This window comes from Petaurus breviceps, unplaced genomic scaffold (assembly GCF_028583685.1).
Source record: "Petaurus breviceps papuanus isolate PSGF00001 unplaced genomic scaffold, PetGlider_PUasm1.0 214, whole genome shotgun sequence".
NCBI lineage: Eukaryota > Metazoa > Chordata > Mammalia > Diprotodontia > Petauridae > Petaurus > Petaurus breviceps.
In genome coordinates, this window is record NW_027185863.1 from 3,156,762 (window position 1) to 3,176,997 (window position 20,236).

Below are 20,236 nucleotides of genomic sequence, written 5' to 3' on the forward strand. Positions count from 1 at the left end.
TTAACCCTATTTGCCTGAGTTTCCTCATCTGTAAAATGAGATGGAGAAAGAAATGGCAAACCACTCCAGTATCTTTGCCAAGAAAACCCCAAATGGGGTCATGAAGAGTCAGACACAACTGAAACGGCTGAATAACAGCAACAAATGGGGAACCTAAGTGGTGCAGTGAATTTGGAATTCAGGAAGATCTGAGTTCAAATCCTGATTCAGACACTTATTAGCAGCTATGTGACATTAGGCAAGTTACATAACCTCTATCTGCCTCAATTTCCTTCTTCATAAAATGGGGATAATAATAGCACCCATCTCCCAGGATTGTCATGAGAATGTTGGTAAATTGCTTTGCATGCTTTAAATGCCAGCTGCTCTTAGTGTAAAGAACACAGGATTAAGAGGCAGAGACCTAGGTCAAAGATTCAAATTCTCTGCCATTTAATCAGTTAAGCTTGGCAGTCTGAATTTCCTCCATCTGCAAAATATGGGGCGAAAGGGGAGATGATGAATTGGATGCTACCTAAAGTCCTTTTTAGCTTTAAGTATAAGGCTGCCATCATTAAAACAAAACTACTGTGTTTCATTTTTCTTTCTTGGCTTTCTTTGGTCATTTGAGAAGCCTAACAAAACATCTTCAAAGAATGGATCGAAAGTTTAAGTTGACCTTACAGGCCATCTACTCCATCCCCTTCATTTAACAGATGAAAGGAACTGAAGCCCAAAGAGGGTTAGTGACTTGCTCAAAATAACAGTGCCGGAAGGGGCATTCCCACTCAAGTCCTCTGGCTCCAAGTCCAGAGGTTCTTTCCACTCTACCTTGCATTTGAGGCCTTGATTAAAGTAGACCAAGTGAAAAATTCTCTTCATTCAGTCAAGTGTTCCTTCTTACGCTCATCACATCACCTGATAAAGTACTGCCCTCCCCATGGTGGAAAAACAGCAAAATGTTTCCACATCCAGTGACTCATCCCCTAGCATGAGATGAGAAACCCAGGAGCAGGGGGGAAAAGGGGAAGAAATGTTAATGATTTGTATCTTTTGATGCTGGTTTGTTTATACATGTTAGCTACTCAGCTCAGAGGGTAAACCTCATGCAGAGACCTGGGATACAAGTTATTATTATGAGAAAAAAAAAGAAAAATAAATAGAAGTTCAAGGGATTTTGCCTTTTTAGGCTGAACTTCAAAAAATTTTGAGAAAGAACCTCCAAGCAAAACATCATAAAAACTGAAAACCATAAGGACTTCATCACAGTATCCTGTCTTGGTTATTTTGTCCCCAGCAACCACTAAAGGAGTATTTTAGGGTGAATGCTTATATACGTGGGGAAGATGAATTTAATAGGCCTGTCTTTCCTATTGAATGCACAAAGAAAAATCACTTTATGGTTCTTAAGTTTCTATAGAATTTTAGTTTCTACTAAATACTGCTTTATATATCATTACTTTATATCTCCCTAACAACCTCTCGAAGTGAAGTGAGGTATCTTCATTCCTGGGCAGCTAGGTGGATAGAGGGCTGAGTCTGGAGTCAGGAAGACCTGAGCTAAAATGCCATCTCAGACACTTACTAGCTATCTGGCCCTAGGCAAGTCATTTAACCCTATTTGCCTCAGTTTCCTGATCTGTAAAATAAGTTGGAGAAGGAAATGGCAAATTACTCTGGTATCTTTGCCAAGAAAACCCAAAAATGGGATCAGGAAGAGTTGGACATGACTGAAATAATTGAACAACAATATACTAAGTACTTTTAAGTACAATTTTTTTGTTTTGCTTTTTGGAGGGCAATTGGGGTTAAGTGACTTGCCCAAAGTCACACGGCTAGTAAGTGCATCAAGTGCCTGAAGCCGAATTTGAACTCGGGTCCTCCTGACTCCAGGGCCAGTGCTCCACTCACTGCGCCACCTAGATGCCCCTTTTAAATACATTATTACACTAAATCTCCATAATAACCTCATGGAGTGAATGGGACAGGTATCACCATCCTCATTGTACAAGTGACAACAATAAGACTCAGAGAGGTTAAATGACTTGCTTAAAGCCACTCAGCTGGTAAATAATATTGCCAAGATTTGAATACAGACTTCTGATTCGAGACCAATGAGCTTGACTTAAATTCCAGGCAAAAATTTTGAACATGTGGATGGATTGGCAAGGGAACATCTAAGAAAGGAGTCAGTCAGTAGGGCTTCACCAAGAACAAATCATGTTAAACTAACCTTATTTCTTTTGTTCACAGGGTTAATCAATCAGAAAATGCTGTAGTGATAATTCACTTAGACTTTAGCAAGGCATTTAACAGAGACCTTCCCATTTAGGGCTGGCTTAAAAAATTGATTTGGTCAGATCCAAAAGCTTGTTATTAATGGTTTGATGCAACTTGGAAGGAAGTCTCTAATGGAGGGTACCAAAGATCTAGAGCAGGCCCTATGCTGTTTAATATTTTTATCAATGGCATGGATAAAACTATATATGATAGAATTATCAAATTTACAGGTGACACAACTCTAGAAGGGACAGCTTATACTTTGGATCATGTGGTCAGGATCCAAAAAGAACACTATAGGCCTTAGTGATGGACCAATTTGATTAAGGTGAATTTTAACATGGCTAAATATAGGGTCATCTACAGTGGAGCCACTGAATTTGGACTATCATACTATAATACCTAAAATGCTGTTCAAAGAAGCAGAAATGGTGCTAAAGAAAAGAAAGATGAAAAGAATACTAGAGTAGACCAGAGGTGGTATGTGTTATGAAGGAGACACAGTTTTGAGGGATAGATAATTAAAATAATTTAAAGAAAGGAAAATATCAAATAGTAGGGAAAAAATCATTGAGATCATTACTATGCTTCCAAAAATTCTATCAAAAAATGTCTAAAACTTCTAGGAGTGGGTAACCTGTGGTTTTGAGACCACATGTGGCCTTCTAGGTCCTTGGATGAGGCCTTTGACTGAGTCCAAGTTTTACAGAACAAATCCTTTTATTAAAGGGATTTGTTCTGTGAAATTTGGATTCGGTCAAAGGCTGCATTTGAGAACCTAGAGGGCCACATTTGGCTTTGAGGCCACAGGTTCCCCACTTCTGTTCTAACCCGTATCTCTAATTTCCCATCTTTTCAAAATCTATGTGAGAATAATCTATACTTGTACCAACCAAAGGCATCCAATGACAACGACAGCAGGAGAGTAGGCAGACTTTCATAAACAGTATTCTACAACAAACATATCCTTAGTTATGCAATTGCCTGAAAGGTACCCAGAATACATGATCATGATGTCTTTAGTTTATGTTGGTTTTTTTTAAAGCACTTGATTTGGGAGAGCAAAATGCTGCCTTCTCACTCTTCCAACGAGGCATGTCCCATGCATGTGGTAAAGTCACAAAGACTCCTTTAAGAGATAAAACAGTAAAGATAATTTTTGATAGTTATTAAAAATTAAGTAAGTCATAAAACAAATGAATTAACTGAAAGGAGATGAGCTAGTTAGAGAATGAGGATGAATTACAACCAATGGATTGGCTCTATCATCATTTCGACTCAGCCTTCATACTCATAGTCAATTATGACATCCTTTCCTACTCTGATTTCACTTTCATCCTCAAACATGTCTGCTATTGACCTTCAGCTCAGATGCATAATATCAATGTATATTAGTTCTTGAGAGCTAGAATGGATCTCAGGATACATCAAGAGAGACAGACCACCTAGCAGAGGATTTATAGGATGTCACAGACAATTCCTGTTCAGGAAGAGAAAGTGTTGGTGGGTTATCATCTACCTCTTTGGACAGAGTCCCCATTGCCAGCAGAATATTAAAGAAAGAGTCCAATCTTACATCTGTATTCAAAAAGTCAATTTCACAATATAAAACGAAGGACTGGTAGGTAGACAGAAATTCATCTAAAAAAGATCTGGGGGATTGAGTGGTTAGTACTCTACAAACCCATGAAATCAATAGTTCAAGATGACAGTCAAAACATTAATGTGATCTCAACTTCTATGAAAGAGAATTCTACTTCTCAGGACTAAAGAGGTCATCATGTTATACACTCTATCCTGGACAGATTGTAATTAGAGCATTGTATTCAGTTCACTTGTTGGGTACCACATTTTAAAAAGGATTTTGACAAGCTGGAGTGCATCCAGAGAAAGGCACCCAGGATGGTCGGGCGTTTGTGGGATATGTCATAGGAGATGAATTTATCCTGTAGAAAAGAAGACTTGGGGGAGATGAGAATGATGACCATCGTTTGAGTATTGGAAATGAATCACAGAGGTCTGTTTTACTCGCTCTTCACAACATTGGGTGGAAGTTGCAAAAGGGCAGCTTTAGTCTTGATACAAAGGAACGTTAGGGCAGCTAAGTGGTGCAGAGGATAAAGTGCAGGGTCTGGAATCAGGAAGACTCATCTTCTTGAGTTCAGATACAGCCTCAGACACTAGCTGTGTGACTCTGGGCAAGTCATTTAACTCTGTTTGTCTCATTTCCTATTATGCAAGGAAATAGCAAACCACTCCAGGATCTTTGAGAAGAAAACCCCAAATAGGGTGAAGAGCTGGGAATGACTGAACAACAACAATAATAAAATTTGAATTATACAGAAGTGTCATGGTCTGACTTGTCTCCATGTAAGGAATGGATGACAGGAGTTCTTGTTTAGGAATGTGTTGAATTAGACAGTCTCTGAAGTTACTTCCAACGGTGATAATCTGATAGTCTGTGAGCCTCTGATAAACTTTTCACTGTTTTTTTTTCTATCAAAACATGCTCTCAGTTGTTTAAAAATATTCTAGAAATTAAGTTCTTTTAAGATTCAAACTGTTCCTGTTGTAGTTTCCCAGTAATCTATGCCAGATTTCTTCAGATGATGTGACTTGTAATCAGCTTGTCACAGGGCAGATGCTCTAAAAAGATTCTCTTCTCTATCTTCCTGCCTAGAGGACTGAACTGCAGAGAACTCTGATAGCTAATATTGAATCACCTGATGTCAGGCCCCACCTTATCATTCCAGTCTCATCTTACATTACTTCCTCTCCTGCACTCTTATGATCCAACCAAATAGTCCTTCTCTCTGTTCTTCAGAGGCAACACTTCTTCTCCCACCTCATCTTTGTACTAGGTACCACACCTCCCCGACCCGGTACCTCTTCACTCTCTCTCTTTCCTGCCCCAATAGAATCTAATAATCTAAGTAAGTAGATTATTTCATTTTGTGTAGCCTCAGAGGCAGGCACAGTTTCTGATACATAGTAGGTGCTTAAATGCTTGTTTATTGATAATGAACTGCAGTAAGACTGGAGGCTACAAAATAAAGTCATTAAAAAAAATCAACATTTCTACACAGTTGCAATACCCAGGGAGAAGTAACAGAAATTTCATTAAAAAAACAAACTATAAATTGCAAAAATGGTAGGGAGTTGCCCTATTGAGAAACACACAGGGTTATATAAATACAACTATAAAACTCTTTGAGAGGAATAAAGGAAGGCTTAAATAGCAAAATACTATTCATGGTCAGGGCCTGCTAATAATAATAAAATGACAATACTACCTATATCAATTAACAAATTTAGTAATATACCAATCGAATTACTGATGGGTTACTTTTTTAAAGTATAGACTAGCAAAATTAATTTGGAAGACCAAAAGATCTAAAATCTTAAAAGAATATGAATACACTTACAAAAATATTATTGTTGTTCAGTTATGTCTGACTCTTTTGGGATTTGGGATTTTCTTCGCAACGATACTGGATTGGTTTGCCATTTCCTTCTCCAGATAATTTTACATTTGAGGAAATGAGGCAAATAATTGAGTGACTTACCCAATGTCTCACAGCTAATAAGGTCTGAGGTCAGATTTGAACTCATGAAGATGAGTCCAAGCCCAGTGCTCTATCCACTGTTCCACCATAGCATACCATAGTATCACCTAACTTCAAACTAAATTGGAAAGTAGTAATCATCAAAAAGTATTTAGTGTTGGTTAAAAAACCAGAAAAGTAGATGAGGAGAGAGTTGATAATCAAGGAATAGAAGCAAACTAAAACCATAATGCAATATCTGCTAAGTCAAACAACATGAATTACTAGGGGAAGTGATTTAATAAGGACAGTTGGGAAAATTGGAAACGGATTTGGTAAAAGTTAGATTTAGAACAATATCTTGTAACATATACCATAATATGACTGAAATGCATATATGAACTGATTATAAAGAGTTGCACCATAAACAAATTAAGGAGATGAGATGAGGCACTTTTCACAACTATAGCAAAAGAGAAAAATCTTATCAAACAATGAACAGAGATGAAAAATAGGTAAGAAAATAATAAAAATAGATAATTTTTGAGTACATAAAATTAAAGTGGCAGTATCAGGTAGTGGATAGAAATTTGACCCTGGAGCCAAAAAGATCTGGGTGCATATCCCACCTCTGAAACATAATAAGTGACCCTGAGCAAATCAGTCACCCTGACAATGCTCTCACAATTGTCTAAGATTATACAGTATGAAAGGGCAGCTAGGTGGTACAGTGGATAGAGTGCTGGGCCTGAAGTCAGGAAGACTCATCTTTTTGGGTTTAAATCTGGTCTCGCACACTTACTAGCTGTGTGACTCACTCTGGGCAAGTCACTTAACCCTGTTGCCTCAGTTTCTTCATCTGTAAAATGAGCTCGAGAAAGAAATATGGAACCCCTCCAGTATCTTCGCCAAGAAAACCCCAAATGGTGTCATGAAGCGTCAGACATGACTGAAAACAAGTCAACAACATATATTATGGAGAAGATGCTAACCTGCATTGATAGAGGAACTTCCTCCCTGGAAACTTCCTATGCTAACTAAATCATGGGTTAAACTATCCTATTAAATTAAAAAGATATGTACTAATATGATCAGTGAAGATTTTGTTAATAAATATCAGTTGTTATTTTTATTTGACCTTTCAATTTGCGTTGTCACACAGCTAGTAAGTGTCTGAGATCAAATTCAGGTCCTCCTGACTCCAGGGCTGGTGCTATATCCACTGCATACCTCACTGCCCCATGATTGGTGTTCTCAACCTGAATCTATGGATAGATTTTAGAAGGTCTTTTGCTAGAGAAAATGAGTGGGAAAAAATATGTTCATGTGTTTTATATATATATGTGTGTGTGTGTGTATGTGTATATATATATACATATATATAGTGTATGTGTGTATTTCATTGTCAATAACCCTTGGTTTTCTTGTATTTTATGAATTTAAACACATTATTCTGAGAGGATCTACCAACTTTATCAGACTGCCAAAGGGGTCCATGATACAAAAAAGGTTAAGAGCCCATCCTCTAAATCTGTAAATTGCTGAGAAGATGCCAACCTACATGGAGAGAGTTTCCTCATTTGGGATTTTCAAATACCTTGGGTCCTTCCTCTATTTGCCAAACACCCACCCTACTACATACTAGAGTAAATTTACAAAAAGATATAATCCTTGCAGCTTTAATCTTTTATAATAATAATAGCATTTACATAATGCTTTAAGTCTCATAGAACATTTTATAGGTTATCTCATTTGAGCCTCAAAAACCCTGGGCTAGGTGCTACTGTTAGCCTTATTTTACAAATGAGGAAGATAGTCTGAGAAAGGTTAAGGGACTTGCCCAGGTTCACATGGCTATTACAATGATGAACTCCAGTTTTTCTGATTCCAAATTTAATACCCTACCTACTGTGCCATCTATCTGCCTAAATAACAATACTTAGCATTTATATAGATCTTTTAAGATCTGCAAAGTGCTTTATATATATTATTGCATTTGATCTTGGCACTGACTCCATGAGATTGGTGCTATTATTATCCCCACCAAAGGTACCTGAATATTCCTGAATTTTATAATCATTTATTCATCTTTAAGGAACTTAAACTATCCTAGATATAATATGTACATATGTGTGTAAGTATATATGTGTTTTATATGTATCTGTGTGTGTGTGTGTAGATAGAAAGGAAGATAGATACCCATAAAGGGATATTTTTAAAACTTTTTAGCCCACTGGTAAAAATACTAAAACAAATCTGGTACCCATAGAAATCCTTTAAATTAAGAGAAGAATGATGATAATTTAATAAGGTTGGGACCAAATTCTCTTCCCAAACTTCAGAATTTTTCATTTCAGAAATACTTTAAGACATGGGAAATGCTTCTAGTTTGAATCTGATATGCAGCATTCTTGTCTCTGAGAACAGCTGATCCAGTTAACAAAGCTAATGACAGGATTAACTGAACTCTCTGGTGTTAACTGAAGATGACTTTATGCTATAATTTCACTTAGAAAAAAAGAGTTAAACAAGATATTAGAAGTCAACTTGCCCACTTCTATTCTCTCCCTGCTCCCCCACCCAGCCAGCCCAACTCCATTTTATAGGTGAGAAAACTGAAGCCTCAGAGAGATAGAATCAGAATTTGAGACCCAATATTCTGACTCCAATCAAATCTCTCCCCTGTGCTACCCAATCTCTTTTGTTTCCAAATATTGAATGTTGCTGTAGCATTTTTTCTTTTCTTTTTCATAACCTATCCTTTTGTAAGGGAAAGATACAAATATCTTTACTGTATTTCTGGTCTAATTATATCCTGGGTATCCAAATGTTACTAGTAAATTCCTGGAGAGGTCAATTATTATTTTTTGAGAAGGTAGAAATACCTTTACCAAATTAACAGAAGTGTTAGATTGTGGGAGTGGGAGTTAGCAAAAAGATATTCCCAGAGAGAAAATCAGTGGGGAAATGAATAATAATAACAGCAATAATTACTATTATTACTATAACTCGCATTTATGTAGCTCTTTAAAGTTTACAAAATAGTTTACATATATTTCCTCATTTGATCCTCAACAACCCTTGAGAGGTAGGTGCAATTATTATCTCCATTTTACAGTTGAGAAAACTGAGGCAGTGTAATGGGAATGCAAATTTGGAAGATCTTCCCTGCCCCTAGGCTAAAGTGCACCTGAAGCCTGGGGTGGGAGGCTTGTTTTTCAGTCGATACTTCTTGATTGGCCAGTGAGTCAATAAGGTTGTTACATTCTCTGAGCCAGGAGAAGGCTATATAAGCCCTGATGTGTAGCTTTGTTTTGGGGGCTCACTTTGAGAAGTGTTCTGTGATTTGATCTGTATTCTGGGAAGCCGTTGTCCAGGGCCCCCCCCCCGGCTTTGAAAAACCCAGATGTTGACTGGGTATGGATGTAATGGTTGGACAGTTTGGAAATCTGTCTACTTGATCTGTTTCTGTCTTGATAATTCTTCCTGTATGCTTTGAAGTTCGGAGTGCTGACCTTTTTCCCCTGAACAAGGTAAACGATATATGTCTGACTGATTAAAGTAAGCTTTTTAACCCATTTTGAGTTGCTTTCCTTTATCAAAGCAGATCCAAGAACCTGTGTGAGCAGCCACCCTAGGGACTCCAGGGTGCTTGCTGCTACAGGCAGATAGAGGTTAAATAACTTGCCCAGCAGGGCAGCTAGGTGGCACAGTGAATAGAACAGCAGCCCTGGAGTTAGGAGGATCTGAGTTCAAATCTGGCTTCAGACACTTAACACTTACTAGCCGTGTGACCTTGGGCAAGTCACTTAACCCCAATTGCCCTCCAAAAAAAAAAGCAACCTAAATAACTTGCCCAGGGTCACAGCTAGTGTTTGAGGCAGGATTCAGACTTAGGTCTTCTTGATTCCAGGTCCAATGCCTTCACCTATGTACCATCTAACCACTTCAGTGTTGAGAATGTAGAGAGTTTTACCCATTTCTATTCCTCTGGAAAAGAGCAATGATTTTTAAAGTTAACCTCTCAGGCCTCTGGGCAATTCTCTAAAACCCCAGATCTCAGAGAAGGTGGTGGTGACCTGCACTGGTAAAGGAAGTTTCATCATCTGGGAGTTCTCTATACTAATAAAATCACAGGCCTAGTCCCTATCCAACGATAAGTAAGGGGCAATATAAAAAAAATATTTCCTGGTTATGAGAGTTGCAGGTGCTCTCATTGTCTTCAGTAACAGGACTTCGAAAGCTTTTTTTTTTTTTTTTAACCCATCTGTCAATAATTTTGTAAACATTAAACTGACGTAATCTATGTTCCAGGGCTCTCCCAAGACTCCAGGCTTGAACTGACCAGGTTCTATCCCAGGAGCTGGTCTCCAAAAGGGTCATGATCTGCCCTTGACTCATTGCTTCCCACCTGAAGTTTCTCTGGGAAAACTTCCTAGTGTGCTAGAGTCCATTTCTAGCTTTTTCCATTGGTGGGTAACTCATCCTTTATAAGCACTCAAAGGCATGTAGGTACCAGAATCTTTATCTTATCTCACAGAAGATGCTTAAGATGCAAAGATTTCAAAGGAACCAAGGATCAGATTCAGAAACACATGAAACGCTCCACCTGTCAGCTCACCTTAGAAAGGAATTAAACTAGACTTTACCATCACGGCAATTCTTTGACATTCTGTCAACGTCCTTCAACATCAATTCGACATTGATACCTATCCCTCCTACAGGGTCTTACACATTTCCTCACAGCTAGCTAGCATCAGACTGTGGTTTGGATTCCAGTCAGAAGGAGAAACGTAGTTTGGGGCTGCTGAACAGCCTTTGCCATCGGACCTTCCCTATCAAAATAGCTCTTTAGGGCAGCTAGGTGGTGAAGAGAATAGAATGCCCTCCCTGGAGGCAGGAAGACCTGAGTTCACACACCTTAGACACTTATTGGCTGTGTGACCCTGGGCAAATCACTTACCTTGTTTGCCTCAGTTTTATCATCTGTAAAATGAGGTGGAGAAGGAAATGACAAACCACTCCAGTATCTTTGCCAGGAAAATCTCAAATGGGGTCACAAAGAGTTGGACATGATTGAAAAATGACTGAACAATAAAATAATAACAACTACTGCCTTTGCTTTCTAAGCAGGATAATGCCTAACAACTAGGTGGGTCTTCCTTTTCTCTTTCCAGAGAGCACACTGCAGCAAGAAATCCCCTTCTCTCTCTGCAAGGTCCAATCTCTGAGCTCTCTTTGAAACTCTTGAATCTGAGGTCACCCATGAGACAATGCCCAAGTCTGGGGCGCTCTCTCTCCTCAGACCAAGTCAGCATATGCATGTCTCCTTCTGCAGATTGATACCATTTCTGGAGCTGGGAAAGCCCACTCACAATCTTTTCTGTTGGGTCATATACAAACATAGGTAATTCCTATGTTGCTGTGCCCCAAGGCAACCTTTCCTTTCACAGTTCCTGGGGAGAGATAATTGAGCATGAACCTGTTTCCTTCCCTCTCCTCCTAAGCACCCCATGAACCAAGTCTGCTCTGCTGCTCACTGATCTGTCTTCTGAGTGTGACACAGAAATCCAAGAAAAAGTCAGGAAGAATGGGGTCTGTGATCTTTCTCAGATTCTTTCAAAATTCAAACTGAAACCCTACCCCCAGCAGGAGATCTTCTCTTAAATGACATTTCTGTTTACTCGCTTTTGTAACTTCTATGTACCTAGTTATTTGGATTGTGGGGGGTGTTCAGGAAGTACCTATGGTTGGAAGGGCTGCCAAGCCGTTCTGAGATCTGCTAACCCACCTCTGGTGTTCACCTTCGCCCAGCTCTCACCAGCAAGCACCGTGGCCACACCCTGGTAAAATCATCTTGGCAGATGGGCTAAACCAGGATTGAAGGGAACCCACAGGTCTCAAATATGTTGATGAGTTAAGGGGAGGTCTACCCTAAGCATGTGAAGACTGCCCTGTTGAGGGGAGAACAATTTGTTCCGATGGCCATGAAATGGCTGAAGCAGGTACTATGGAACACTTAGAGCTTGGTCAGATACAAAGTCGCCAAGGTCATCCGTTGTATCCTCAGCCATTGCCAGTTGTCCTGACTTTTGTCTTCCCACTGGACTTCTATTACTCGGGGAAAGTGAAGCTTATTGGTGACTGTGCAACTTTATCTCACTGAAATCCAATTCCCATGCAAGTCAGGACAATCACCTGTGATGTCATTGGTCTTCTTTGAAATCGAGGATAAACAGCACCTAGTTATTTGGAGGCAGCTAGGTGTCAGTGGATAGAAATCTGGGCCTAGAGTCAGGAAGACCTGAGTTCAAAATAGGCCTTAGACATGTATTAGCTGTATGACCCTTGGTAAGTCATTTACTCACTCTGTGCCTTAATCCAGTGGAGAAGGAAATGGCAAACCAATCCAGTATCTTTGCCAAGAAAACCCCATATGCTGTCGTGAAGAGTTGGACAGGACTGAACACCTCGTTATTTACATAGTGTATCCTCCATTAAAATAATCAGCTTCTTCATGAAAAAAAGTTGTTTGCCCTTCTTCGTATTCCATAGTAAGCATAGCCAGCTGGTAGTGCAGAGGATAGAGTGCTGAGCCTGAAGCCAGGACAGATTTGAGATCAAATCTGGCCTCATACTTACTAGCTGTGTGATCCTAGGTAAATCTTTTAACCTCTGTTTGCTTCAGTTTCCCCAATTGTAAAATAGGGATGATAAACCTCCAAGGGTTTTTAGGAAGATCAAATGAGAGAATATTTGTAAAAAAAAAAGTGCTTAGCACACAACAGTCTCTACATTAACCTTTATTGCCTTCCCCTTGATAGATGCTTATGATCTTCCTGCTTCAATCCCATTATTTCATTTCCCAGTCTCTCCTGTGGAAGTATCCAATAAATAAGCTGTCAGTCAATCAACAAGAGCCATATTACTAGTGACAACAAAGTACCATAGAGTCCATATTTCTGAGGGGAAGTGTGACAAAGTCCTTATCACCACTACTGGCTGCCCTGGTCCTGAAAAAACAAGAGATTTTTCCTTTAAAAACATTTCTATATTTTCTCAGAGTTGAAGACCTGTGATTTCATTGATACAGGGATCTCCTGATGAGGAAATGTCTTCCACCACTAAAGGGTGGCCCCACCTCTGCAACTTAAAATCTTAGTTGTCTGGGGTCTTGAGAGGTAACGTGATTTGCATCCAGCATGTGTTGGAGGGCAGAATTTGAGCACAGGTCTTCCTGAATCCAAGGTCTATTCTTTAGTCATTAAACTACACTATCTCTCTATTAATATATGGAATTAATATAACACTCAACTATATTGACTAGAATTAATTTAAATACTATAAAATTCTAAATAAATAAATAAATATAAATAAAACAATATGTAAAATACTACATTATAGTAATATAGAATATGCTTAAGGAACTCACAAAAACATATGTTAAGCATATAGGAATAAGGACAAGACACACAAATTCTGAAGTCTCTCCCTCTCCAATCTTGCATCTCTAATTACCTATCAGACACCTTGAACTGAATGTCCTAAAAACATCTTAAATTCAAAATATCTAAAGCTGAACTTATTGTTTCCCTCCAACCCTCCCTCCTTCCTAACTTCCCTATTACTGCTCTAGAGGGTATCACAATCCTCCCAGTCACTTAAGGTTCACAGCCTAGATGTCATCTTCAACTCCTTGCTTTCTCTCAGTCTCCATGTTCAATCAGTGGTCAAGTATTGCCATTTTTATTGTCATAACTTGGTGATATCATCACCTCCCATGGGTTCAGTTATCATCTCAGTGCAGATAATTCCCAGATACATTTACTCAGCTCTAACTTCTCTCCTGAGCTCCAGTCTTGCATCTCCAACTATTTAACACATTTCAAACTATTCTTTCAAATTCAATGTGCCCAAAACTAAGCTTATCATCCCCCATCCCAAGCTCCTTCTCCCTCCTAACTTTCCTATTACTGTAAAGGGTAACATCATTCTTCCCATCACTCTGTCTCATATTCTACATGTAATCCTTGACTCTTCACTCTCTTTTACCCTACCGTATCCAGTCAGTTGACAACTCCTGTCATTTATGCCTTCATAACATCTCTCACATATACCCCCTTCTCTCCTTAGACACTGCCACCACCCTGGTGTAGGTCCTCATTACCTCATGCTCAGATCATTGCAAGAGCCTGCTGATTGGTCTCCCTGTGTCGTCTCTCCCCACTACAATCTATCCTTTACTTAGCTATCAAATTGATCTTCCTAAAACACAAGTATGACCACATATCTCACCCCACTCCATCCAATAAACTCTAATGGCTCCCTATAACCTCCAGGATCAAATATAGAACCCCCGTATTTGACCCTTAAAGCCTTTTATTACCTGGCCCTTTCTTACTTTTCCGACCTTCTTTTCTTGGGGGGGAGGGCAGGGCAATTGGGGTTAAGTGACTTGCCCAAGATCACATGGCTAGTAAGTGTTAAGTGTCTGAGACGGGATTTGAAATCAGGTCCTCCTGACTCTAGGGCTGGTGCTGTAGTCACTGTGCCACCTAGCCACCCCTTCCATTCTTTTTTTTTTTTTAAAGCAATTGGGGTTAAGTAACTTGCTCAAGGTTACACGCCCAGTTATTTCTGGGTGTGGTGCTAAGTATCTGAGCCCGGGATTCAATCCCCAGGTCATCCTGACACTGGGGCCGGTGCTCTTATTCACTGTGCTACCTGGCCACCCCCCTTCCATTCTTCTAATACTTTATTCCTTTCTGCTTATTCTTCCAGTAATACTGGCTTCCTTGCTGTTCTTTGAACATTATACTCCATTTCTCAACTCCAAGCATCTTCCTGGCTGTCCCTCCTGCCTGAAGCACTCCCTCCTTATCTATGTTCCTAGCTTCTCTGGCTTCCTAATCTCATTTAAAATCACTCCTTCTACAATAAATCTTTCCCAGTCCTCCCTAACCTTAGCGCCCTCCCTCAGAGATGACTCCTAATTTATCCCTGATATATCTTGTTTACATATAGTTGTTTTCTTATTGTTCCACCTATTAAAACTACGTGACCTCCTTGAGAGCAAGGACTATCTTTTGCCTCTTTTTTGTATCCTCGGTGCTTAGCACAATGACCAGCAAATAGTGGGTGCTTAATAAATGCTAGTCGACTGACTTAACTGACCCAGACTCAAGTCCAGGCATCAAAATTAACTTCATTCTCTCAGACTTGTAGATGTTTTTTTAATTGTTTGCATACACTGCTTAGGGATGGAAGGAAGAGACCTGTGGGTTGTCTTATTATTTTAAGAAAATAGAACTGCAAACCAGATTTATCAGTTCAGTTGCTCTGCTGGGTGTCTTGCCAGGAGCTTTTGCTTCACTTCCTGAAAAAAAACAGACCATTTTTTCTCTACAACTAATTCTCCCCACCTCCCACCCCCCACCCTAATTAATTTTATTCACTCTTAACATCTAAAAATACCTTCCCCCAAACACATTTAATAGTAAAAATTCCCCAAACTGGGTGGTCTATCCCCATTGATTTCTTTTTGTTTTAAAATACAGAAAATCACAATGAATAATAAAACCACATTTCTAAGACCTCCAAATCCAAGTTGAAAAGTTCAGGCTGATTAATTCCTGACTTTGGTAAAGGCTTGTTGATTTTGGCCCAATTCGGTGGGATTTTTTATCATTAACACATAAAACATTTCTTGAAGGATTACTGGTTTAAAGAGACTTTTAACTAAAACATTCTCAAGGAAAGGAAAATTATTTCAGTTTTTTCATGTATTCACTGGCCAAGGGAGACTACCCTCAAATATCTGTAATTCTTATCTCTAAAGAGCTGGCTTTCAGCACTGGTGGAATTCTTACTCATTTGAGTTATTTCAGGCACCTTTACTGGGGTTTTAAAAGCCCTTACTTTAATCCAAATGCACATTGTTAAAAACCAGAAATTTCCATATTGGGAACTCTAAAGAGGATAAGGGTTCCACGAGATGTGCAAAGGAAATACACTCTAGAAAACATTGTTGGGAGGAAGGAAGAGGATTGGACTTTTATAAGTGTGAACATGCCTTGGCAGTGATTGTCCCAAGTACCTGGAATCCACTTCCTCCTGCCTTTAAGATATCTCAGATACTATCTTCTGCATGAAACCTTTCCTGATTCCCCAACTGCTAGTACTGCCCCCCCAGAAGCCACCATATTTGGTTCCTTTGGACTTGTTTTTATTGATTCGGCACCTATTTAGGCTGTGTATGTCTTTAGATGTCGCGTCAGAATGCAAGCTTGCTGAGAGGAGTACTTGTTCTTTGTACTCATATCCCCATGCCTAGCATAGCGCCTCACACAAAACAGCCATTTAATAACCTATTTGTGGATTGCTTTATTGAGAAAGGATACAAGAACTTTTATAAGCATTAGGGAGAGATGTTAGGCAATCGACAGAAGGGAAATCGTTTTTTTAGATGAGCTAGGTCAACGAATTTTTGCTATCTCTAAACCTCTGAACCCTTCAAAGTTTACACAATACTACTGTTCAGTTTTGTTTCTTTTACATTTGGCATCTGTCTCCTGTGCTATAGCCAAAAAATACATGGCTGTAGTTTGGTTTCATGAGACATAGAAAGGGCCATGTTGCACATTCCTCATCTCATTTTCTTCACAAGACTTCCTGTGTATGGGAGCTGGGGGGAGGGAAGAGAGGGATTATTGCTCATTTGTCATCTAGCATTTAGCAGCAGAAGGCAATGGGACAATCCTGTTAGAACTGCCTTTCCTGGAAACAACTTGATAAACGAAGCTAACACCATAGCTGAGAAATATTTTGATTACCTTTCCCTCTGCCCATAGGTGAACTTGGTATTTATAACCTTAGGGGACATAAGATGACACTCCCCCAAAGTTTTTAGTCATAGGGAAGAGCAGCAGGATTAAAAGAAGATATATGAAATTCCATAAATTTCAGTCAGACACAGTTTTACTTGGTTATAACCCTGGAAAGTTCAAATTGGATTATCAGTATTCCTAGCCTGAAGGATTTTAAGGAATAGGGTCAAATTTGTATGTTTCTGCTGCTTACTACCTGTACAATCTTGAGCAACTCTCAGGGACTCAGTTTTCTCATCTGTAAAATGAGGGAGTTAGGCTAGATGACCATTAAAGTCTCTTCCAGTTCTATGATTTCTATGTTTCTTTTTTTTTTCTTTTTTGCTTTTTGGAGGGACGTTTGGGGCTAAGTGACTTGCCCAAGGTCACACGGCTAGTAAGTGTTAAGTGTCTGAGGATGGATTTGAACTCAGGTCCTCCTGACTCCAGGGCCAGTGCTCTATTCACTGTGCAATCTAGCCACCCCAATTTCTATGTTTTCTATGTACTCAACACCAAGTTAGGTGCTGTGGAGAATAGAGATGAAATATGAGTTGATCCTTGCCCTCTATAATCTTACAGCCTGGCTGGAGACATAATTCTAACACATGTAGAATTTAATAGCAAACAATATTCCCTGGTGATTGGCTCAAGGAACTAATTTGTTCACTTCAGCCTGACAGGGACTATCAAAATAAGGCATGAGACTATGGTACCTTGCAGTCACAGCCAATGGGTTTCTTGCACTCCTCACACATGTTGGAGTACAGGCTTTCAAAGCACTTCACACAGTAGGGATCCTCTTCTCTCAGGATGTATTTCTTTCCAAAGAGGGATTCATTGCAGTGGTGGCAATCAAAACGCTCAGTCATTTTGACACCTTGGTTTCCAGCAACCTGTCAAAAGGAAAAAACTCAAAGTCCCATTAGTGCTTCTTTGTCACTAGGCACACTCAGGAATCAAGCAGAGTGACACTGGTATCAGTTTCAGTCAAGTGATATTCTGTTTCACAATGTGAATAATTTCACATTGGTTAGTTTAACTAACAGCAATCTTTCATTTACTAAATTAGTGTACAAGGGAAAAAAGCTTTTTATTTTTCCCTTAGTGGCATGGATTTTTCCACAGATTCTACTCTAAAATCTATTTTTCTTTACTCAGTGCTGTGTAAGACCTTATCAACTTGGGAGAAAAGCAAAACTCTGGACCAGGTTTCTTTAACCTCTCTTGTTTTTTATATGTTTTAAATATATAATATCACCATAAATCAATTCTTCCACTGAAATAGATAGGCAGGGACTTAAAACAATATGTTCATTTCTATTAAAAGATTTTCCATGAGGTTCTTTTCATGATTCACAAGTTTAAATGTTAAGAAACAGCAGTAGTAGGGGGTGGGCCAGAGCATCATGGGATAGTCAGTCTGAGGGAAAATGGGCACAGCATCCTTGACTGTGAGATTGCATTAGGAAATACATGAGCAAAAGAGTAATGACCCAAGTGTTTCATTTATCCCAAATTTTAAAAACCTCAACTCAGCTGTATGGGCATTACTGGAGCAGGATGAAGGAAAAGGGTTCTCTTAAAAAACACAAAGATGACTGTACAATTTCAAAAGCAATGACCTCAAACAGTGGCACTGACTGGGTACACAGGGCTCATTTCAAAGAGAAGCAAGTATGAGACTCCGTGCTTTGGCAATACAGCAGTCATGATGAATTTTTCCAGAATGAGTGTACGCTGTGCCTGACTACTGTGGAGGTGGGGTGATTGGAAGTGGGGGTGGGGAATGTTTTCACTGTTCTCATAGACTATCTCATACAGACCTGTTTGGATTTTTCCATAGACTTATGGGTACTAAGTCAAGATTTATGGATTGCTGGAGCTAGAAGGGACCTAGGGCATTACCTAGTTCAGTGATCTTATTTTAGAGATGAGAAAAACTGAGAAAAGGTGAAGTGATTAATGCAAAGTTGCACAGCTAGTTAGGAGTAGAGATAGGGATCATAGAATCACAGAATTAGAGCTGGAGGAGACTGGAGTGACTGCCTATCTGACGTATATAGATGAGGAATGGGCTTTGTAACTTGTCAGATTCCCACAAATAATTCAATGGCAGAACCAGGAATTGAACCTAGGTTTCCTGACTCACAGTCCAGAACTCCTTCCAATTATTTTATTGCATCATGACTGGTGCTACTTGGCAGGGAAATTTTTTTCCATTGTACTAAAAATACTTGGTACAATTTTTTTCAGGAGTGCACATACACGTGTGTATTTATTTTTCTTTTACAAACAAATTAAGAGGAGTGGTTAATTTACTAAAAGGAAAAGGGAAAAAAAAAGATTAAGTTGGACATTGCCACATATGACCAGCTGTATGTTAAGATTCCTTGAATGAACAGCATGCTGTAAATGGAAAATGTTCATGAATGGGTACATTAAAGGAAAATGATAATATCTCTGTTTATGATTACTGAAGCCTTGATTCTGGGTTTGAAGTAAAACAATCCATAAGTGTGCTGATTTGTACTACGTAGCTGAGTAAAGTTCCAAATAATTGACTTTTGTCTTACTTAAAAGTTGCTAAAGTGACAAGAAAACACAATTAAAGTCAATTTAAAAATACCTACATAGCTTGTGGTGACAGCCAATGGAATAGAAGGACTGATTTAGTGCTATTGTGTGCTTGAAGCTTCAATAGCTATAAGCAAAGAAACTTCCATCTTCTTTTTGTGTATTCATTCTTATTTACTCTTGAATTTATAGGATATTGCTCTTTCAAGAAATCTAGGCATACAGTTAGACAAAGAAAACATTGTTTGGACATTCTTGGGATAGTATCGACGCGGACCTTCAGCATATAAGTTGTTCTTCCAAAGATCTTTTGTACTGTTGCCATCTTGCCCGGCAGTAAGGTTGGGCTGGCAAGAGATTTAATATGTTCCTTTAAGTCAACAGTTATTGGCAAGTCAATACTGATCAGGTATTTTCTTGTAAGAGCTGACAACAGCTTTTTCAATATGCATTTCTTTCAAGGGAAGACTACAAACTAACTGGCGGTAAGAAGGGATACACACACACACACATACATATCTATATCTAATCTCTATCTCTATCTATGTCTACATCTCTATATCTTTGCTTGCTTAAATGAGAGGATGGTGGTTTGTTCATAAATGGAAGCATCAAAAGGACATGAGAAGGGTAGACAGAGCTCACATAAATATCAACAGAACCAGAAAAGGGAATGGTGCTCAAACGACAATAAGTGAAAATTGGTAATAGCAATAGGTGTATACTGTAGACATGCAACCTCTTTGAAGGCAGTAGCTGTGGGTTTCATTTTTTGTTTGTTTGTGGGTTTGTTTGTTTGTTTTGCCTTAGTATCCCCTGTACCCAGAACATTGGATATAGGAGGGTTTGATAAACTTTGGTTGAAATGAATCATGTGCCTTCATCTAAGAAGGGGGATGAATACATCAGTAAGATTAGTAAATTGAAAAGTCTGCTATTAATGTAGTCTTTATATAGTACCTTTTCTATGTTCTTTAGAGGAGTTATATA

General features: G+C 39.0%; 1 protein-coding gene across 2 annotated transcripts in view; it reads right to left on the minus strand.

Moving 5' to 3' along the window:
• Positions 1 to 20,236, minus strand: part of FHL2 (four and a half LIM domains 2) — a 73,560-nt gene that overhangs the window by 31,358 nt on the left and 21,966 nt on the right. For both annotated transcript variants that reach the window (XM_069093968.1, XM_069093967.1), the window contains exon 2: positions 17,386 to 17,565. In XM_069093968.1, the coding sequence (XP_068950069.1) occupies positions 17,386 to 17,541 (156 nt within the window). In that variant the 5' untranslated portion in view covers positions 17,542 to 17,565. The remainder of the gene's footprint in view (positions 1 to 17,385; positions 17,566 to 20,236) is intronic.